The sequence below is a fragment of the Anser cygnoides genome, chromosome 3 (genome assembly GCF_040182565.1).
Source record: "Anser cygnoides isolate HZ-2024a breed goose chromosome 3, Taihu_goose_T2T_genome, whole genome shotgun sequence".
Classification (NCBI taxonomy): Eukaryota; Metazoa; Chordata; class Aves; order Anseriformes; family Anatidae; genus Anser; species Anser cygnoides.
Genome location: NC_089875.1, coordinates 41,708,122 through 41,731,423, shown reverse-complemented (window position 1 = coordinate 41,731,423; position 23,302 = coordinate 41,708,122). Strand labels below are relative to the sequence as shown.

The following is a 23,302-nucleotide window of genomic DNA, read 5'->3' as shown; positions in this document are numbered from 1 at the left end:
GCCAACTTTCTGGCAGGATAGCATGAGAAACAGGAAAGGCCTTGGTGCTCTGTAAGTGCTGTACAGCAGTAGCTAAAACATGGGTGTGTTGCCAACACTGTTTTGGTCACAAACCTAGAATATAGCACCATATTGGCCATTACAAGGAAAATCAGCTCTATCCCAGTGAAAACCAGTACTAAGACTCAAGAAGATGCTAATTTTCAGTAGCTCGTTTTGATAAAGGCCATGTTATGAAGTAGTGAACAGCATAGACAAGTACAAAGCTTGTGGATGCATCATAAAAGATCCATCTCTCTCTTTCACTTCTGTCTATGCATCTGAACAAGCATGTGGTGGTTGCAAAAGCTCTTACAAATTGCATAATAATAGATAGAGCTATTTACAACAGCATAGTACATAATATGTCTGTGTATAAAAAGTGGGATTTATAATTACGAATGGCATATGCCCCTAAAATCTGGTGGGTAAGGATAGGCTGCTTTTGGTCTTAGACTGAATATTTTGACTGATGAAATATCCTGAGAAGTCCAGCAGTGAGTAAGGATTAATTTATAGGAAAGAACAGAAGGCCTTGCATTTTCTGTTTTGACTTTTTATACTTTCTTAAAAATCCATGTAATAACTGTAGAGCATGGTATGACTTCGGAAGGATATGGCAGTAAGAATTCTAAGAATTACTTGGGAAGAGGTCGGTTGTAGTGATGGAAGCTAGTGAGCATCAATTACACTACACATATAAGAGCAATATTAAGTAATTCCTTAGTGACAGATTGTACTTTTGATTCCTACAGTTAAACCAAAATTCATTGGTACAAAAGTCTTTGAAGATTATGACCTGAAGAGGCTAGTAGAATATATTGACTGGAAGCCTTTCTTTGATGTCTGGCAACTTAGGGGAAAGTATCCCAACCGGGGTTTCCCTAAAGTCTTTAACGATAAAACTGTAGGTAAGTATTGAAATTGCATTTACTTTATACAGATAATCTTAACGGACCTGTCATGCTGCATTAAGATTCTGAATGGTTTGATATACATAGGAGTGGTAAAAATACATGTAAACTTAAATGTCACTGAAATAATTTGTGTAAAATAACACTTATCGGCACGTTGGCACATGAGGCAGGAGGAGTGCTTAATCATATTTAGAATTCACCTACAAAATATGGGGTGGTATTTTAATGACAGAAAATGGTGACAGAGCAATTAACACATGTCCCTGTTAAGGGTGAAGATATCAAGAGGGCTCTGTCTTTTTTTGAACTTTAGTAGGCCTTGGTATATGTGATGAAACTGCAAGTGTGACACTGAAATAAATGTTCTGCGTCGGCTGCACTGTGGTGATGTAGGTGCACACACATTTTCCCTGTTGCTCACTTCATTCTCCATCTTCTGCCTCTACTAGAATGGTGCTGGCTCTAACGTTTGTTTCAAGATGTATATTGTTACAGCTGTATACACATAATTATATTGCTATTGCATATGCTGTAGCTGACACATTGTTGCAGTCATCAAAAAATTACCTGGGAAATGAACCAATCTTCAGAAATTCTTAAACCTGTTTAAACTTGTTGTGAAATCAAGTCTTTTCTAAAGGGTTCTCTTTTTTTTGATAGGTGAAGAAGCAAAGAGAGTTTATAACGATGCTCAAAATCTGCTGAAAATGTTGATCAATCAAAAGAAATTACAAGCCAGGGGTGTGGTTGGGTTCTGGCCAGCTCGAAGTGTTCAAGATGATATCTATTTGTATGCTGTAGAAGAGGCAGTGGGATCTTCAGAACCGATAGCAAAATTTCATGGCCTGAGGCAACAGGTAGAATGACAGAACATTTGTTAAATAAAGTGATTTTTCTTTTTTTTTGAATTGCAAGAATAGAGCACCAGTGTCCTAATAAAATCTGTGCAGAAAATAGTTGTTGTAATCTGTGCAGTCATCCTGCCGTTTCTTTTACTAGTAACAATATTTTATTAGTGATGACCTAGGTTCTTGTAGTGTTTGTAGTATTTTGTATTGCAATAGTTGTACAGAATGCTGTATATATTTGACAGCTTTAGACAATGACGTGTTTTCTGGCCTCATTTTAATACTTAAGCCATCTGAAAGCACTGTGCTGTATGTTTTCATCACAAATTCTGTGCGCCAAGTTAGAATCTAATGAACCTTAGTTCTTTAATAATATCCCTGGATTCTGCCTTAAATGAGGCATTCTGCTTGGATGTGTTAAAGGTTAAAAATACCTTTCGTTGTAATACCTGCAAAATAATGTTCAGTGAAGATAAATGTTTCTGGTAACTTTTATGTAAATTTCCTCTCGATGAAGAGGCAGTTTAGAATTAGTTTGCTGCTAATTCTGATTGTAAGAATAACTATTTTAAGTATTTATGCTTTAATCATACATATGCTTGCATTTATTTTGATAGATTGAACGTTTTCAACATATTCTACTGCTTCTTCCCAACATTCCAATTTGGTTTCTTCATAGTTCACGTACGCAGTCATCAAACGTGGGAGAAACAAATCTAACAAATACCTAAATTTCTGGAGTACAGTCTTCTATGAGGACAGTCTTGTGCCAGTATTGCAAAATTGTACTAAGAGATACATGGCTTCAAATTTATTCCAGCTTTCTGGAATAGATAATCTATTGCGAGGAGGTGGATCTAGCAGACAGTCCATGGCAGATATTTATATAAACTGTATTCACAAATGTTCAAGGAGGGCTGTTCCAGGGCCTTACTACCTAGTTAAACATTTTGATATCCCATGTAAATCAAGTTTACTATAGTTTCTTTTCCTGGCCTTTTCCCAGTGCTTTCCCAAGAAGACTATCTTATTTGATGTTCTTTTTTTTTTTTTTCTTAATGTTTTTTACATATTGGAACGCTGTTATTTTTCTCATTCTTTTTTTCCTCATATGTTCCCAATTTATTCAGGCTTTTCTCAAAGATTAAGAGTATTATTGTGGGTACCATTCTTTTGGACTCTATTTTAGCTGCATGTCTTTCAGTCTAGCATACATAGTAATTCAGCAAATCTTCACCAGAGGAAAATAGAAGAGAATAATTGTCTTCTGCTTCATATAAAAAACCTTCCTTTCAGTACACAGAGTTCTCTCCATGATGTTGGCACCATTAAGCGTGTGATGAAAATCTAAAAGTTGTAGATGCGTTTAGGGTTTTCTTTAGCTATGATCATTACAAAAGAGCCTTAACGTTAACACAGAGGTCACGTATGTAGGCAAAAAAATATTTCTGCAGTTTTATGGTACTTTCTGTAATCTAGTAATCTATAGAAACTATTGAACATAGATCTTTGTTTTTCAGGAATTATATGTTTGATTTTTTTAAAAAAATATTTTATTAAACTGCAGTTAGAAATAGGTTTAAAGCATTGTTAAACACTGAAATAGTGTCACAGAATAAGAAAACAAGGAGAGGATTTTTCAGCCAAGTGATAGCCATGAGATAGCTTTCTTTGTCAAGTGGGATATTTCCTACTCCCTATGTTACTTCCTATAAACCCCTTTGAACCTTGTTTGGGATTCAGTTTACTGGTAATGATGGATGAATTTTGTTTCAATTAGTATGTGGATAGTGTGAACCTAGACACGGGTGCTGTTTTTTTCTGGACTGCTGAGCACATGGTTTGTAGGATAAGAAACTGTGAGTGTTTATAAACTCTCATGGGCATTCCATAGTGGGAGTTGCTGAAGAATTCTGCAGTTTGCATAATTGGGATGCAAACTATCAACCAGCAGTTTTGTTAACAAATGTAGAATCTGACTGTAAGAGATGGAAAATTTGTCTTCTTCCCCAGTGGCTGGCACAAGACCGTTCCCTATTTTGTAATACTTTGCAGAATAAGCTGTTAAATCTCACTAGCTGTAAATAGAACCAGAACATCTCTCTGTATCTGCTCAACACAGCATCTCTCTCCTTTGACATTTGTTTTTTTTTAGTGATCCAAACACCCTCAGAGGAACAGAGATGTTTTTTCTGTCTAATTTAAGGACAGGAAAGCTGTCATGACTCAGACTAGATAGGTATTTGTCAGAAACGTCTCAAGCCCTCTAGTCTTGGTTTAGATCAAGAAAAAAGATCAAAAATACTTGTTTAGATCAAGAGTGCACTCTTTTTTTTTTTTTTAATGTTCTGATTTATTGCATTATTTTCTCTTTTTATTTTAGGCTGAAAAAGACTCTGCCTGCATAGATCCGTATTACTGTCTTTCTGACTTCATAGCACCGCTGGATTCTGGCGTTTGTGATTACTTAGGCCTGTTTGCTGTGGCCTGCTTTGGTGTAGATGAGTTGTGCAATGAATACAGGAAACAGGATGATGAGTACAACATCATAATGGTAAAGGCGCTTGGAGATCGGTTGGCAGAGGTATGAGGTTTTGTCTTGTTTCCTTGCAAATTTTCTGTGTACTAAGTTTGTTTGACAACTTGATGTTTCAAGTTTTAGCATAAACTTAGACTGTTGCCTTTAATGTATGCTCTGCATTAAATCTGGAAGTGGACTGGTTCTTTAGAACCTCTTTTGAGAGGTGGGTCCTCTTTGGAGACAGTGGGGAGTCTGCTGTCCATATGTTCCAAGTGCGAAAGCAGCTCTGAGAGTTTTGATTTAATACAATTTACTACATTTTAAAACAACACTATTAAAACTGTTTTTAAACTTTGCTTTATCTACATGAGAATGTAAGTTTGGACCCAGATATGACCAACCAATTACATTCTTGAATTGCTTGACATAGCATTGACGGGCCTTCTGCTTTAATGGTAAACATGCATGTGGGTGCAGTGTACAAGTCTGTTGACTTAGTGTACCGTAGGCTTAGGCAGACATGCTCTTAAAGCCCTAACTGAAGTGGTTTAGAAAGTCCTGTCCCTTGTCCTACCCTACGTCTGTCTGCTTGCCCCCATGTTCACACCTAAGTAATCACTGTAAAATTTACAGGAACTTTAGTGTAGGGCAAATGTGATTAGCTCTAGTTGTATATTTTAAGCCATGAGAGTTGTAGAAATTATTATTTGATGCTATCCAAATATATTTACTGAAGTGGAAATGTCTCCTGAAGGCAACTGTTGCTGACAAAGTAGTGTTAGTTGTAAGAGTAGGTTTATAAAAAAAAACAAAACAAAAACAAACAACAACAAAAAAACCACCAAAAAAAACAACAAAAAAACAACAACAGCAACAACAAAACAACAAAAAGAAACCATCACCTACTTTTAGTTGGAGGAAAGATCCTCTGCTGAAAAAGAGCAGTAGCCCTTATTTGCATCTGATAATAGCATGGATGCCAGAAGGACGTGGCCTTCCATGGCTAGACTTGGAGCAGATATCAAAAATAATCAAGACTATTGTCTTTGGTGCTCTAATGATGTATCGCTACCACAACCAAATGAACTTTACCTTCTCTAGTTACCGCTCTAGCTTACCTGTTTGTTTACATAGGATTTTAAAGCAGGATCATCAAAACCCCCTGCCATCTACCAATATGAGAATAAAACATCTGAATTACAAAAATAAGTACTGTATGTGAATTTTAATGCAATTAAATTTCTTACCTGTGGTAAGATGACCCTTAAAAAATAATAAAAATTGCACTATATTCCAAGGCATTTGCTGAGGAGCTCCATGAAAGGGTTCGAAAGGAATTCTGGGCTTACTGTAGTGCCGAGCAGCTAGATCTCTGTGACCTACGCAGAATTAAATATGAGGGAATTCGCCCTGCTCCTGGATATCCAAGCCAGCCCGACCATACAGAAAAACTGACCATGTGGAAACTTGCAAACATCGAGGAAACAACAGGTAACTCGATCAGCCTTACTAAGATTCTTAGACAGCATTTGTGTGAATGAATGATCATAATGCCAACAAAACAATGAATTGGGGTATGCAGAGCTGCATAAAAAATTGAACTGAAGTAGTTCTGGGAACTGCTGCCTTTGCCTTTTCATTGTTGTTTTTATTTTTCCTCATTCAAGGAAAAAATTGCAAAATACTGCCAGTGCTTTTGCTGAAGGAATTAGCAAAATCCTAATTAGCAGATTGCGTGCAAACAGAGTTTTGCTACACTGAGAGAAAACCTCTACCATCCTTATGGCTGCAAGAAGATGTTCCAGATATAAATAAAATAAAAGCCAATTTAGCGATGTGTTTCCTGGACCACAGAAACCTTGAGATAGTGACTTAAAAAAAAAAAAAAAAAAAAAAAGTCTTTCTCTGATATTTTGTGTGTTGGACATTCCACTTCTAGCTCCACAATTTCAAAATACCCTCCTGTGTTTCAAAAGCTCTAGTTAACCATTTTCCAAAATGTCCAGGATTTTTTTTTTGAAAACAAACTATACCGTTGTTCTACAGTAAGGCTGTAATGAAAGTATGCAATTTATTTGAAGCTGTATGTATTTTCTTTGGAATAGGTAACAAATGAAAAATAGTTTTATGTTTTTAGTTCATCTGAAAGCTTCTTGGTTTTTTTTTTTGATTTTGCTTGAAGTTGCCCAACAAAAAAAAGACTTTGAATTTAAGCTTATCAGTTCAGAGAACAAGAATGCTTTCATCTTTTCTTTCTCTTTTCCAGGAATTGGTTTAACTGAATCACTAGCAATGACACCTGCTTCTGCAGTTTCTGGCCTCTACTTTTCCAATCCCAAATCCAAATATTTTGCTGTTGGCAAGATATGTAAAGATCAGGTAACTTGCACTGTCCATTGTGCTAGTGTTATAGCATTCAAAAGCAACTTGTGACCAGATGATCCAAATTTTTTATGTCAACAGTAAAAGCTGGAGTTTATGAATTTTCATCATGTCTCTTTGCAGGTTGAAGATTATGCACTGAGAAAAAAATTGTCCGTGGCAGAGGTGGAGAAATGGCTGGGACCCATTTTGGGATATGATACTGAATAACTGTGGGAGACGTGGGCAAGCATTTTCTTTTAATGGTCCATTTGCCAGAAGGAAGAATGAAGTGGCATCTATTATCTTTCATCGCTGCCTTTAGTATTCGTTGGAAATGGTTTGTTTTTGTCACTGGTCTGATCAAAAAAAAAAAAAAGGGAAAGAAAAAAATCTCAAACCAACAAACCAAATGAATTAAAATCCAACAAGAAAATCCTTCCGAGAGGTTTTCTGCCATCAGGTATTTCATCTGATTGTTTCTAATTTTTGATCAAAGAACATATGTTTCAGATGTGCCATGTACTTGGGACCATGAATGCATTGCAGGTCTCCTAATCATAGCAATATTCTTTTATTTGTATTTTTTGCACAAATACTCTAGCTGAGCAACTAGTTGTAGAGTGAGATGTGAAAGTTGCACACCCCTCCTGTCCTTAGGAAGGCTTTCAAATCAGGGCCTAGTATTTGTCCCATTGGCTGTGAACATGTTGAACAGAGTTTGTCTTCTGTTATTTGAATGTGTTTAGCAAGTCAAGGTCATACAAAAATACAATGCAATTTTATTCTGTGAAGTCAGCAAAAATTTTAAACTGAGTGACCAAGAACAACCATTGTACAAACAGATCTTTTTTTTAAAAAAACGCACCGTCTGCTCCATATTTAGGGCTTGTACATAATGTTTTTCTGTCTAAATAATAACTCAGGTCTTTAATTTACTATGTGATGATGACTGTAGTTAAAACTATCAAAAGATATAATGTGGTGGAACAATATCAGAGATGCTGTATTATGATAAAACATAAATGAGATGTGTCCCCCTAGAAAACTCATGCTTACTTTCATCTGGCTACAGTCCATTTCTACTCTGTGTAAAATGTAATGATACCTTCCTTCCTCACTGTTTTGTTGTGAGGATTAATTCATATTTAAACTTTTATGTGTGAAAAGTATGACAGAAGCACAACTGTTACTATTAACAGAGAGACAGAAAGCTTGGAGCTGACCAGTGTACAAACTTCAAGCTTCTGTGTACCTGGATTTTAAAAGCAAATACCTACACTAAGCAACACTACCATCAATAACAGTTAATACTGTAGGTTTATTTTTCAAATTTAAGTGAGCGAATTGTTCATAGCTGTTCATAATCCCCTGAAAGTGCCTCAGGTATTATTTAAATGCAAATTTCATAAAATATTATGTCAGGAAAATCCAGTTTTTCTGGTCTCTAATTGTAAAGAAAAGACCAATATTCTATCTGTAATCCATTAACAGATACATAATTTTTGTAATGTCTTCATCTGACTTTATGCTAAAAGAATTATCTTGTATCAACAGTTTAATAAAGGTTAAGCTGTCAATGGTGTTATCCTTTTAGAATTCTTTGAATGGCAATAGAATGGGCTGTAATCTGAAAAAAAAAAAGTCAAAATTAATATGCATATTTTACTAAGAATCTAAAAGTATAAAGGCTGTTATAGTGATCTTAAAGTAGTTGAGTGTGTTCTTAGATGCTTTAGAATGTCTTACCCTTTAATGACTTAGAAAAGAAAAATAATCTCATTACATATTAAGGGGTTTAAGATATGTCCTGTTTGTCAGCTGATTCTTGTTGCTGGAATGGTTCCTCAGTGGAATGCTCTTTCAGACTGCCAAAATACTGGAGAGAAAAAAAAAAAAAAAAAAAAGAGGACTACAAAGGAAAATTTGGTCTTGAAGTATGTAGCCTATAAAAATTGAAATACTCTTTGCTTTCTTTTTCATACTTAACACCTTTGGTTCATTTATAACTGATTAATTTTATATTTGGAATATCTTCTCTCTAGCATTCCATATCTTTATAGTTAGAAGAAGAGTGCCTTATTAGTCTGAAATTCACACTGAATGTGTGAATGAGGTCAGAGTTTGACTTGTGCAGCTTGAGTTTGTTTGTTTGTTTTCCTGAAATCAATTGCACATAGCTGAGTGAGTACAGCTTTAGTGGAGTCAAACTGACAGAGCAAATAGGTGCACTGCTTTATAACCCAGTGGTGTGTTACCTTGCATACAAGCAGTGGGTCTCAAATGGCATGCAGTTAGTTTGTCCCTTCACACATGGCGTCATACACTGAGAAAAATCTTTATCTTTGCCTGCAAAATGTGTCATTGTAAGAACATGTTTGGAATAATTATTCTTTGTTGTTGTGCAAATGTTTTTAACTGGGACAGTTTCTTTAAAAATTTTTTACTTTAAATTGTTACTTGACATTTTGAGTAAGACATATCTTCCTTCTTTGCTGAAGACCAAAGGTAAATTACAAAGGAAAAGGTTTCATAGTTCTACCAGTTAAGATGTTCACATACATCAAATCATATTGAAAAGCTATGGTAAGATTATACCTCTTTGAAATAATGAAATGGAGCTGATATGGACTGGGAAAGACTGACAATCTTAGAAAGCTTAAATGTTTTTTTTGCAGTGCTTTTCTAAGTACTAACAAAGGTACAAGATATAAGAGATGATGGAAACTTAAGAATGTTTTTTAAACAATTGTTTTAATTCTTGTTGATTTATTTCAGATGCTCATTTTGTAGCGAGGCCAGGAGTCTGGCGAGTAGGTTTTGAGGCAGATAATCTTTATTTATGAGTGTCAAGAGGGAATACTATCCCTAAACCTGTACCTTCATTATGGATACCTATTTCAGTGCTGCTGTTACTCCTGGGAAGACTGGATTTCAGTTTCTGTAGTTTAGTTTACTTGGAGGGGTGTGAGGGTACTTTGTGTATTTGCGAATTTTCCACTGCTTTCTGTTGAAATTCGAGAGTGTTCTGCTTCCTTGTTAAACAATGTGAACCTTGGTTCACCTATTCAGTTAATTTCTTCTCTGAAGTCCTTAAAACACAAGTGGTATCCAGAATCTGAGAGTAATAATGAGTCTTTTGAGGGCAGAATATTAACTTTTACAAGTTTTGCTTTTCAGAAAGGGGCTAGTTTACTAATACCTGTAACTGGGTTTTTATGAAATACTGTTTGAAACATTGGCTGATTTGCTTGAACATGTCATGAAAAATGGATGTAGAGTTGTAGAAGCATTTGAAGAGCAAGAAAAGAAATAGCTTCATTAATTAGTTCAGGAGAGTTGTTCCATACAGAGGCCGCAGCACGTGTTCTCAGTCACTAGAGAAATTTTTCCTATGCTCTCAATTATCATATCCTTGGCATGGCATAGTCTGTTCAGTCCCCCTGCAATGTCATTTCATTTGATTGTCAGGCCTGTGTAGGTGCCAGTTTTCAAATGGAAATATACTGTGAATGGAATAAAAACATGTTTATCCTGCTCTCACACATAGTTTGTATACCATCCAGCTAAACACAGAACCGAAAACCCAATACAGTAAGCCTCCATGTTCTTTTGTTCTAATAATACCAGCATGGCTGAATATCCTGAGGTTTTTGCCCATGCCACATGCCTGATAAAAATAGCTGTGCAAGTAGAACTCAGCTGAGATTACCAAACTTGGCATTTTGGATTTTTGATCCAGCTTGAACTGGGATGTTTAAAAGCAAGCTAGTAATTATCTTTGCTGGCCTGAAGCTACCTTGGAAGCTGGGAAATTAACGGTCCTATTTTCAGGAATTTCTGCCTGACTGCCATAGCACCAGTACGGCTCTGCCTAATGCTCCTGATCAGGCTACCAGGGCGTGTTCTCACACCAGGGTGGTCTCTGCCATTCCTTCCTACAGAAAGAGCATGAAGTAAGTGGAGGCAGTGTGGAAGTTCAGGCTTATCTCATCTTGGTTCTTTTCTACTTCCTTGTCAAATCAGTATCCTTTTCCTGCTTTTCCCTCCAGCAATCCCCCTTACTCTGGATGTCAGTATTTTCTCAGTCAGGGTCCTCTGTAGGCTCCATCAAAATGGAATTGTAAAAAGGTTTTAAATAAGTCTCTTTTAAAGTCTGAACCAGTTATCTGTCCCAGGAAGAGAAATTTCTGACTGGCAAGCTTTGGATATAAATAATAATTGGGGCTAGTAGCTGTGCCTACAGGGGCCTTGTATTATGTATGTTAGCCATTTATAATCGCTAAGGACAAGGCCACAAGATGTTATGCGATTTCCAACATATTAACTGCATCTTCGTTTACATGGTTGCTTTCATCTAGGTAGCAAAACCAAAATATATTAACTGCATTCTTTGCCAGTACCCTTTTTTTTTTTTTTTTTTAATCCACAACAGTAATAAAGCCAGTGCCATTTAAAGTATTTTAATGGTGAGAACTCTTCAGGTAAAGTAAATTATTTATCTATCTGTTGATGTTATAAACAAATGCTTTTTTTAAAAAAAAGTAGGTAACTGACAATATTTTATGATGGAAAAATTTATCTGAATACTAACTCAGGTTGCAAAACACCATTGTTGGTCTTAAAAGGTTTTGCCATTCGTATCTAGAAATAGGTGACAAAGTTATTTAGTCAGGAGACTGGAAAGTTTGCTGCACTACTTCAAAAAATTTCTATGCAGATAGGATTACCTACATGCAACAAAAGAAGCTAGCGGGGTAGTATTCACAGAGCGTAATTTAATTTCAAAAGAACAGGCACTCCTCTAGATAGGGACTAGAAGATTGAGCAAGAGTTACGGCAAACATGTCTCTTAAAAATACAGGTATTCTCAGTATTTATTTTACTGTAAATGAAAATAAAAGCTATAGCCCATACCTTATATCTACTATCAGAATATTAGAAATGCAATTTGAGAACAAGTCTTAATGAGTTTTCATTAATGCATGCTTAGGATTAATAAGATACATTTTTGTGTGATAGAAAAAGGAGGAAACAATACTTAGCTCATAGTCAGCTTACTGCTAGGAGTAAGATGCAAGCTGTTGAAACAAGATTAAAAAACAAGCATGCCACTACCAACAAAACCACCTCTTGGGAGTTGCTGGAATCCTTACTTAGATGAAAGTTTTTGACAGTTTTCAATTGATGCTGGTGTTCACTGACAGGCAGAATGTTGTGACACACAGAAAATAAAACATCCTTCTTTTTCCAGGAATTTCAAAGATGTTAAAACTCTGCATCAGCTCTGTATCCGCATGTAGACGTTAGTGCAATGTTGATCTGATCTGGGTGTGCATATATCTTGGATTTTCTGTTGTTTTCTTTACTCAAGGTGTTTACAGATCATTTTTTCTTTTTCCTTTGTGGGAGCGAAGCTTCGTGGGATGTTTTGTTCTTACTTGATTATTTTAATGTACTTAGTCTGTACTCTTTCTCTCTTCTCCTACCTCACAATACAGGTGTGAAGATGTAACTCAGCTCTCTAATGACCTGTGAGCACCATATCTTGTCTATGTGTGTTTCTTTCTTTCTTTCTTTTTTTTTTTTTTTTTTGAACAAAATGCATATTACTTTTTCTTCTTGCTGAATTTCATCAAGGTTCTTGCCAAACTTTTTCTTCCCGGGAAGTGGAAAACTTCATTCCTTTCAATCTGTCCATCAGCTGGGGGAATCTAGGTTGAACTTCACAAGTGGAGTACAAGTAGGAGGCATAAAAAGGTGTCAGTTCTCTGTGGTTGGTGGACTCCTTCTGCACTCTTGTTTCTGTTACGACCTTGTGAGAACAAACACATATATATCTTTCCCTGTATTAGGGCAGTAGTGGTACAGGTGGTAAGAGGAAAAAAAGCTGCACTGTATGGCCAAGACTTATTTAGTAAATTGTTCTTTAGAGATACATCGCTAAAATGTGTACTGTGGCTATTGTCATTGATCAGGATGTGTTTTCAACTGTTGTCTTAATCTTGTCTGTGTTCAGCTGTTTTTATTTCAAGAAACCATTACTTAGGAGTCCTCACACTTTGCTAGATACAAGGTTCTCCATTTAATCAGGCTTTGCAGTAACTATTTGCTACTGTATTTTTAGCTTTCATAAACTTTTCTGTAACTGAAGAGATGGCTTTCTTCAGAATACTGTTCTATAGCAAATGCATTCTCTAAGGCTTGCAAGATGAGAGTTGATTATCAACACCTGATCTGACAATTTTACTCATGGTCAAGGGTTTGCAGAACAACTTGATTAGTCAAGAAGTTCGCTGCTTAGAAAACTGTGATCGTCTTTACATATTTCATTTAGGAGACACGTGTAAGTGTTTAATTTATTTTAACTTTCTTCTGTATGTTGTTCCTCAAATCTCAGGGTAGCTACAGGAATAAAAGCTTTAATTTAATTGTTACAATATTGTCTATACACATAACTTGAGAAGCACTGAAGCAAGACACTGGGAACTTAATATCATGTAAGACTGTACTGTGTATTTACTGAATGCTATCTTGTTCTTCAGATAAACCATAGGTGAATAAGCTGTAAAACTGGAGGCAGCAGCCAGCTAAGGCTATAAGATATTAGACTTTCAGATGTTGGATCAGCAGCATTTCATTTTAGGCATTACTTCATGCTTTGCTTTGTCTTTTGATGGTGTCTCCCACAAGAGAATCTAGCTGCTGCATCCATATCACTGGTTATTCTACAAGAAGAGTTTGACATAGATTTCGCTGAAGATCTTATGTGCACTTCCAGGATTATTTTTCCAAAATATTTTAAAGCACCACACTGGAGATAAACATCACAATTTCTTGAGCTTTAAAATACTTGTTCTTCCTCAGAAAGTCTCCAGTTACTGATGCATTTTTTACCACTCAGTGAACTGATTCAATTAGCCTGCGTTTTCTTACAGCTCCAAGTAAGTTGGAGGAGGGAGTAGGGTGAAAGGAGTTTTTATGGTACTGTTTTATTCTCAGTTCTTGATTAGCATATGTCTGCTGTCATAATCACTGCCTGGGAGTTGAAGTGAGTGCCTCTTAGAAGCAGTTCTAGTGTCTGATCCAGCTGCTACTAAAGTCCATGGAAAAAATGCTGCTTAGCTCAAACACAACTTTGATCAGCCCTAATGCAATAATCTGGAAGGAAAATTCAGCGTTCAAGTCATGTCAAAAACACTTGAGGATTAACAGGATGTGCTTTTAAACCTCCTTCAGTAGCTCAGCTTCGTTGAGATAGATGGCTGGGACTATGAAAGTAATTTTTACTTTCATTCTGAAACACTTGGCTGACAGAAAATGGTACCCTATCAAGCCAAAGCGAGATGAGGTTTTCAGTCATGGGTCCAGTATGATCAATTTTAAGCATCCATCTCAGGGACATTTGAGGGACATAGCTGAACAAAACCAGCAGCCTGGGTATTGATTTTGTATTGCAGTCTGAATGATTGAGCGTGTAAAGGTGCCTGGTTCAGCAGAAAAGGATAGGCAAGTGCCAGCGGTTAACATTGTGCTACAAAAACATTTTAATAATTCCAAGCCTCTTGTGATTTTAAAACAAATAATGTTTTAGTGAGATTTTTGTGCTTCATTGTCTTTGATACTTATGTAAAAGATGCATTATGCTTTCTGTATGCTGTCATAGTTTCACTTGGCCTTTTTTAAAAAAAGATCTCCTCCTAGTTAAATTTCATCCTAAATATATATTTTATGTTAAGTAATTCTACGAATATCAGCAAAATCACAGTATTGTCACATCTTTCATGCTGTTGTCTCTTGATCTGTAAGTAAAATATGCCTTGCTTATAAGCGGTAGTTCTTTAATTTTCTCATGGTCCTTTTAATGGCTATATATTTCTTTAGAACTAGGCAGTCTGCTCATCATTTTTTTGCTGCTACTTCCATTGTTACCACTAGAGTTTTTATTTAGTTTCCAGACTGTTACAATCCTTCTTTTCCACCCATGCTTATTTGCCAAGTAGTCTGGAAGTCAGAGGTCTTACTTTGCTACTTTCTGTTAGAAATGCCACCACTTGTGAGGAGGCCGTGCTTCGCAGTCAGGCTGTATTGTCTGTGGGAGTCTTTCTGATCCATCCACCCACTGTGCTTCTTGGCCTTTATTAGCTGCTGTTTTTCTTCATGAAGTGTGAAGGTAATGGATGGTAAAACAACTTCCTGGCTACTGGCTGGCTTCACAGTTCAACTGGGGAATTGACGAACAAGAAACAACACCCCCCAGCCCAGGCCCTGGTAAGGCAGCCGTGGCACGTAACAGTTCCACCTCCACAGCCCTCAGAGTGGGCTGCAGGGAGAAGCAGCAGAGCCTGGGCAGCTCTTGCTGGAGCCGATGGGTAAGTGGCCTCTTGCGCAGTGCTCGTGTCCTCCTCCTTCACTGCCTGGAGACTTGAAGGTGCTGGAAAACGAAGGAGACCAAGCACAGGCACGATCCAAGTGTTTATCTCTATGCAGCTGAGTTACAGCGGGCCCTTTTTCCAAAAGGGGTCTTAATATTCAAAGCTTGTATTCACTGATTGCTGGAAAGGCATGGATTGCTTTTCTGTCCCTTCCCGATGTAAGAAGTACTTTATTTACTAGAAAGCTAATAATGATTATGGGATTGGAGTAAATTAAATATGAGACTGGTATTAAATTGAAACGTAGCCCTTGGCATAATAAGTTTGAGAAGCCATGCACAATCCAAAACAGTTAATTTAAGACAAAACATTTTTTTGTTGTTGTTGTTTTTCTCCCTGAAAGAAGTTGTACATAGGACGGTTGGTGTGTGCGGCATCACGACTATTTCCTCTGAGGAAGAAACTGAGGCACTTTGTGTGTCTATTTCTGTCACAACCATCACAAACTTTTTAATATTTGCGATAGAGGGTTTTATCTGTGCTGTAGTGCGTGCATCTTGCTTGATGGATGTTGTGCGAAAGCCATTAATTAACATTCAATATTTTGATGTAAATATTAGAATTTTAGCTGTTAAGGGAATGCTGCCTGCTCATTGTTTTCTCCCTCAGTCCCTTCCTATGCCTATAACTTCAAATGGTAGTTTCCTGACTAGCCTGTGATATTTCAGTCCAACTAATGTTTTGATCAACTGTAACGGTTTTCACCTGCGGCTGTGTGATACCCGTGAAATTCAAGAGCCATCTTGGTATGGGAATATGTTAGAGAAGGTATTCCTGCTCTGCTCCTGCTGAGTATGAGCCCACGTTTAAAGCACACCCCCACCCTAGCTGCTGAACTGGGCTGTTTGAATAGTGCAGCGTTAGGTGCAGGTCAGAAGCAGCTAAAAGCCTGGGGTACGTGCCAAGCAAGGGCCGTGTTGCTGGCTGTAGCGTGCGGTGCGATGCCCAGGTGGACGTGCTGCGGAGCCGGCTGGAGCCCAGGCTCTCCTCAGCTCTTTCACTGTGGCCCTTAGCCTTGGGCTGTCGTAGCAGGAGTCCCTCAGTGACTGGCTCGGTGCGTGTTTGCCACGTGATGCTGCTGCAAGGGGAAATGGGCTCAGTGTTGACTGCAGGATACAGTTCCTGGTCCGTTCAGACCCGGCATGGCTGTATGCCTGAGCACGGGGAAGAGAGGCAAGTTTGCATGGATGTACAGTTTAGACACTGCCCTGCCTGACAGCTAGAGATCAGTGAAGTCCAGTTTTCCCATATGACCTCCCTTCAGATGTGCTATGAATCCAGAATTGTCAGCACAGAAGCAGATTGCCTCTTTCTAACAGCTTGCATGAATTTTATTCTTGGGATTCCTCACCAGCTGCTGCCAGAGAGGCACTGCAGCAGTTGTGCAAGTTCTGCATGCAGAAGCAACTGGGGCAGCGTGGTGTGTGGAGGCATGCCACTACTGGAAGGAATGGGGACTCAGCAGCTGGATAATGCTATGACAAGGCACTTGAGTTGTCTTGCCAGGCACCAATTTCTGTTCCAATTTGAGCCCCAAAAAGGGCCCTGTTAAGCCAATGAATACAGCTCATTAATTAAATATTCATGTAGTCTGAATAATCTTTTTGATCCGTTAATCAAAGCTCAAACAGAGTCTGTGCTATAATTTGTAATGTAAACCCGATCCATTTCAGAATGCAATTGGCCTGGCTTTACAATATATTTTGTTGGTAGAGAGTAACTACACTGGCCTTTTGCAGTAAACTGAAACATTGCTTAAGACAGGTACCCAGTTACTCTGCAGGAGCCAGATATACTGTACCGCAGGTTGTATTTTATTAGCCAGTGGAATTACTGCTGGTCCCACCATCTGAAATCTGCTACATATTTCTTTAATCCTGGAATTCATGAACAGTGGATGTTAGATTACCAGACATAAAGCATAGCCAAGCGTGTTGTATTTCCAAAGGCGTGATAATTTAAGTGACTTCTTGAGGGAAAAATGATGTATAAGCATAAAATGTTTTCGTGCCATCAGAAAGATAACAGGACAGTATTTATATGAGCAGATGAGGTAAGTGCTGTGTAGGCACAACGTGAAAAGAGCAAGGCCACAAAAGGAGTGGTTGCTTTTGGACTATCAGCTTTGGAGGAGTGGCCTTATGGTTCAGGAATACTATAGTGTTGTCAAAATGATTTAAACAATACCTCTGCTTAATCTGGACAACCTGACTTGACTTGTACATATGTATTTAGGAGGTGTTCCTTTCTACAAGCACAGCTGTATGCTCCATGAGGGAGAGCTAGAGGAGCAGCCTAATTAATCACCAATGCATGTGTTGATCAGTATGAATATTCTTTAGAAAGAGTGAGAATCCTCTGTTTAGCTTGAAAGTTTACAGCTTTTATATTTTATGCCCTTAGAGAATAGCTAAGCGTAGTTTGCAAGTTTTCACGTGCTTTGGGGGAACGGGGTGTGTGTGTGTGTGGGGGGGCGGTTCTCTCTTTTGCTTGTGAACTGGAGAGTACCAGCCTCTTGAAACAAACGTTAATTAGGATGATTCATTTTTCTACTGGAGTGTGAGCTTAGTCTTGCTACCTTTTGATTGTCTGAAGGATACAAGTGCCGTATAAAGAATGGGTAATTAACAAGAGATGCCATTCACACAGGAAGAACAATCTAACTTGGTTGACATTTTAATTATCAAGGTCCTTATAGAAGAATTCCTATCATCCATCAACCAAAAAGATTTGGTTTCCACTGATAGCAACTCTATTTTTTGTTTCCTTCATCATCTTTGATGTTGCAAAAAGTACTGCAAATTTATAGGACACGCTGCGTTGTCAGGTACATGTTTGAGAAACTGCTTAGCGTCAGAGGGTAAACAGACTAATAAATGCATGTAATAAATGCATGGGTAGTCAGATAAACAGTTTAATTCCTTTTCTAGCTGACTACAAATAAAGGTTTTTATTTATCTATACAGAAACTGTGAGTAGAGTCATTTTACCATCTTCCACAAATACCCTCTGAATTGTTATCTGCTCAGCTTTACCTTTAGATTATTCTAGCTATTTTAGATGAATGCCATTTGAGTTCTGTGTTCCCAAGCTTTCTTGTTCTGAGGTATGCTCAGGTACTGAAACTGCATATTTTAATTTCTGTGTGTGTTATTACCATAAGAGTTCACTACATTTTTCATTATTTTATAACTTAAAATCAAGTACATACATGTCTACTGCAACACCATAGCTTACAATGGAAATATGTGGGAGATTGTCCTGCAGTTTTAGTGTTCGGTAATGAAGACAAACTATAGGAGCTTGAGGATGAATTGATATACTCCTAGTATCTAACATGGTACTGAGTTGACTCAGGTCACATACAGATTTGTATTTTTGACTACTTATAATGCTGTTCTTCTCATTTCCATTGCAAGGTGGTAATCCTATTGAAAGCACTGGAATGTTTTTGGTAAGATCTATCCAAACTTTGGAGGCACAGCTCTTGAGGCTCCTCTGCACCATCCCCTCCAGAATTTTGCCTTCCTGATTGTTCCTACTTGGAATGAGATGTATTTAGCACAGCATTAATGACGTTAAGGAGGGAGGAGGGAGATGCTTTTGTACAAGGTGATGTGAGGCTTGCCGAATGCTTATTTAGACTACGCTAATGCAAGTGAGTCGTGCAAATGGGAGCCTGCCAGTGACCTATTGGTGCTGCCGTTGGCTGGCTCTGTCCCCAGCCTCAGCTCTCACCCCTGCTGGCACCGGTGCCTGTGGCTGAGGGCAGGTGCCCCTGTGCTGCAGGGCAAACCCCTCTCCCTGCTCTGCCTGGGAAGCCAGAGCAGCCGAAAAAAAAACCTGGTCTTGCGTTACTCTGTGGCTGCATACTGTGAGTTAACCATATACAAGAGAGATGCGGAGAGGAGGGTGGCCAAGGGGTGAGGACTAATTTTATTTCGCTGAAATATTTAATTGAAATATTTTTTTATTATTTATTTAAATATTTTTATTCACTGAAATTTATTTAACCCTGAAGGTATAATGATACTGAGAGGACACTGAAGTTACCCTGCAAATGTTCATATTCCCGGCTTGTTGGTGATGTGTTAAGCTATTAAAAATGTTTGCTTGGAAGGTGTGGTAATGAGATCTAGCTGAAAAGTCCACAGTTCAGATGTAGACTTTTATTTGCCTAAAAAGGTAATTGATTTATACCATGATTATTACCCTTTGAGTATGTTTATTCAGTATTGAAACACCGACATCTAAGGACTGTGTTTCTGGTTATGGCATTGCAGTGAATTAAAAATACCTGTGGTAAATATGAAGTATAACAGCAAGAAATAGTGTGTAAATGAGTATTTCAGGTTCTCAGACCTTTGTCACATTCTGCTTATTCTAAGTACTGAAAACAAGAGGTTTCAGTAGTGCTGAATTGTTTGAAGGAGGAAATGCCAAAAGAAAACTCAAAAATTTACAAACTACCTTCCAGTGGGAAGAAAGACTTCCTGATGAGATCGATAGCAAAGCCCTGCCTGAATGTAGAAGAGTTCACGAGCATAGTGACTTTCACAGGAACTTTTTTTCACTTTTTTTTTTTTTTTTTAACAGCCAGGGTAATTACAGTCACCAAATGCTAAAATAGTAAGAGTTTTCTAGCATACAACTAAATTACTAAAAGGTACCAATCTTTTCATTGGCAACTACTGTGTAAGAATCACCCAGTGAAATTAAAGTCAGACGATATGGTCAAAATCTGAAGCTTAGAACTGGGATCATGCTTTGTAATGGCTCTGTGAATACTTTGCCTAATTTTAGGCAAGAAAGTGCTCCATTTTTTGCTTATTTTATCCTAATAGTACCTATCTTTGGCAGGCTAATTTAGGAATGCTACACCACAATATGTCTCTGTTCACTTTCCACAAGTGAACCCAAAGCTCCCTACCATGGAGACAAATCTCACAAGTTTAAGCTGCAGAATAACTTGCCAGAACGATGAGAACGAGCCCTAAATAGCGCACTTGGGATGCAGCACAGAGCCAGCCACCTCACACAGCTTCCGCCCACTCTCCCCCAGTAGCAGGGAAAGGAGAGGACATTTTAAAATTATTTAAAAAAATAAAAATAAAAATAATAGAACTTTATGCAAGTCAAGGTCACTGACTTTTGAATTGGTTCATGCCTAAATCCAACTTTACTGGGGTCCTGATGGACTGTATCAGAGAGCATACGTCAATGTTACCTGCAGTGTAGGAAAGAAGGAAATTCTCAGCGGGAGGGGACAGAGGTTAAAAGGAAGGGAGGGGAGGGAGAGCTTTAGTTTGAATTTGCATCTGGGGAGTGGAAGAAGTTGGGGGTGCTGCGAGGACCTTCCTTTCCCGAGCCAGGGTTTCTTGCCCTGCTGTTTCACGCCCTTCCTGCTGCTGCCGAGCACTACAAGGACAGGCCTCAGCGGGTTTGTGTCCCTACTGCCTGGGTCCTGTGAGGTGCAAGGACTCCTCCTCTCCTCTTCCTCATGCAGACGGATGCTCAGGGGATACCGAGGAGGTGAGGCTGAAGGCAGGCCTGGGGAAGAGGGAGGTGACAGCAGGGCTGTACTGAGGCTGCTCGCTGTGCCATGCACACCATCATCCCACACTCCTCCTCGCCCCATTGGGCTGGCGGGGGCATGCAGCATCTGCTTTTCAGACATTGCCTTGCCATGGAAGCTCACCAAAGGAGGGCCCTGGGGCTGGAATACAGCCACGGCCTAGAGGGAAGCTGGGGAGTACAATTGCTCCCAGGTGTACTGCAGCCCTGTACAATAGATCCCTGGAGCCCCCTAAGCCCCTTGTAAAACATCCTTGGCCCTGGATCCCACAGTAACTTTCATCTGTAACTTCATCTTCACACCACTGTAGGGTCCGAGCTCTCTCATCCCACAGCCTACAGTTACCCCGGCCTGTAGTCATGTGTTGGCAGCAGAGCCGAGAGCTTGGGTGGCTCTTCTGGGAGAAGGAGTTTGACACCGTGGTAATGTTACTCCAGAGGTGCCCCGTTCTTCCAAGCCTGTGTGCACTGGTGCGACTGGGTGAGTGCAGGACCTTCCTTTGGTGCTCTCTGACCCTACTGTAGCACGAAGGTGGTGTATCAGCATGAGAGTGCAATTTTTGGCCTCCCAGCTTGTCGTGTAAGGCAACAACTGTACAGCACTTTGTACAGCACTGTACAGATCCATGTCGCTCACACGGGTTTCAGCTGAATGCAGAACGCTGCCAGTGCGTGAAACAAGCCTGCCTGGGAGAGCGTGCTCTGCTTCAAATGGCAAAAAGGCTGTCTTGGTTGTGGGTGTAAGCGTGTTATCCTACGCAGAAGAGTAGTCACGCTGTGTAAGTTTGGGCACCTAATTTAGGAACATAGCTGCGCAAGGTTCCCTGTACGGTCTGTAGAGACAAAAATCCTTCCTCAGATTGAGATTCAGGGCAGCAGCTCAACTGCTCTTCCTTTTGGCATAATAAAAATGACACACTAAAAGCTCTAAGCAAGTAATTGTTATAGAAGGTCTTCACAGCATTTAAGTGGTCTGGTAAATACCTGCATTTGCTCTCTCAAACAGAGAGCTGTGAGGTCAGTGTTCCTTTTCAGCTTCTTCAGTCTATCATGAATTTTTTATTGGGCTGTGGTGTATGGAATGGAAAAGTAAAACTTGTGATTTATGTGTTGCTGTTTTGCCACTTTCAGCCACAGTAGAATACTTACGAATGTGAGATGACAACAAATATTTAGTCATACAAGTAACCGAGATGGTTGTATCTGGGAACAAAAGGAATGGATAATTCATCATTCTAATAGTTTCTGTGTGCTGGAAGAGACTGGCTCTGCAGCAGAGAAGTAAACAGAGAAGCATTCCTGGTCCCTCAAGCTGCAAAGATCAGATAAAGACTAAGCTGCTGCAAAACAAGTTTACATGAGCATTGCCACTATGATGAGTACAATAACAGTTAGGAAAATACAAGTGCAGTAAGAACAGGCAAACGGGCATGTGTGAAAAGTGTTGGCAGTATACACATTTCCTAAAGTTAGTGTGAGGCCAACTTTTCGACATTTTATTTTTTTCAAAAGTTTTAGCAAGTTTTCTCTTTTGAAAATTAGTGTAGCTTTTTTTTTTTTCTTTCTTTTTTTCTATATTAGTTTTGGACTTGTCCAAAAATGTCAAAAAGCACTGCAGTCTTGATGATCAGCTTTGGAAAAAAGCAAAGCAAGGCTTTCATGGTTTTTAAGCTCAGAAGACACTATTAAAATCGTCTACTCTCATCTCTTCTACAGACAGGCTGCTGAACCTTATCCAGTTAATTCTGCGTTAACATTACCTCCTCCTTGAATTACATCATCTTCCTTAGAAACTCACATAGGCTGTAGGATTAAAATCTATCTTTAGTTGGTGCATGACTTTGTCTCAGAAATGCAGAGAACTATGCATAATATGATTCATTTTATGTGCTTGCAGACAAAGACACAGCTGAAAAACTCCAGCTAAACATTTTCCCTGCCTGAATGTTGCAGTTCAGTTCTACAATTTATTTTATGTAACTTCTCTGAAAGTAAGGCAGGGCCAGCAAATCACACTAGTGCCTGCTCACTAGCTTTCTCAGTCATCAAAATCTGTTTAGGGTCACTCTGAGACCGTCGAATACTTATGAAGTATTTATAAATTATTTTTTATAAAGATTTATAAAGATATTATAAGTTTTTTTTTTAAGCTGCTATGAGAAGACTTCACATTCTTAAGTTAACTTTTGAGAACTAAAGTAATCATTTTTTTTTTTCTGTAAGAATTTAGATTTGCAATGGCTTTCCACTGTGCAATTATTCATCAGAAGTTGTGAAGGTACAGATAGGGTATAAAATCCGAGCAAATCTCGAGTTCAGTCTTGGTGAGTGTGTTTCTTTAATTGTGCTGTCTTTAGCAAACTTTGAAGTCTAAGCATATTTAAAACCAGGCCTGAACACCAATGTCTATGTATTTAAACTAGGAAACAGCATATCAGACACTGAGACCTTACTTTGGCCCAAGTTAATCAGGAAAAAATAATCCTGTAAAAATCACTAGAGTTTGTTTCCATATTTGACTAGAACAGAATAAAATTGTAATATTCTGGCTAACTTTGTTATCTTAAACTTATATTGTTATCTATAGTAGAACAGGTTTTCTGTTTT

General features: G+C 38.5%; 1 protein-coding gene across 6 annotated transcripts in view; it reads left to right on the top strand.

Annotated features, from left to right (window-relative positions):
* The window catches only part of MTR (5-methyltetrahydrofolate-homocysteine methyltransferase), a 75,187-nt gene that overhangs the window by 40,058 nt on the left and 11,827 nt on the right, over nt 1–23,302 (top strand). For 4 of the 6 annotated variants that reach the window (XM_048047926.2, XM_066993996.1, XM_066993994.1 and 1 more), the window contains 6 exons: nt 795–950; nt 1,617–1,813; nt 4,188–4,388; nt 5,624–5,816; nt 6,592–6,704; nt 6,831–18,779. In XM_048047926.2, the coding sequence (XP_047903883.1) occupies nt 795–950; nt 1,617–1,813; nt 4,188–4,388; nt 5,624–5,816; nt 6,592–6,704; nt 6,831–6,917 (947 nt within the window). In that variant the 3' untranslated portion in view covers nt 6,918–18,779. Of the gene's footprint in view, nt 1–794; nt 951–1,616; nt 1,814–4,187; nt 4,389–5,623; nt 5,817–6,591; nt 6,705–6,830; nt 19,045–23,302 lie in introns of those variants that run through there. The other 2 variants (XM_066993995.1, XM_066993997.1) reach the window with 2 other exon arrangements.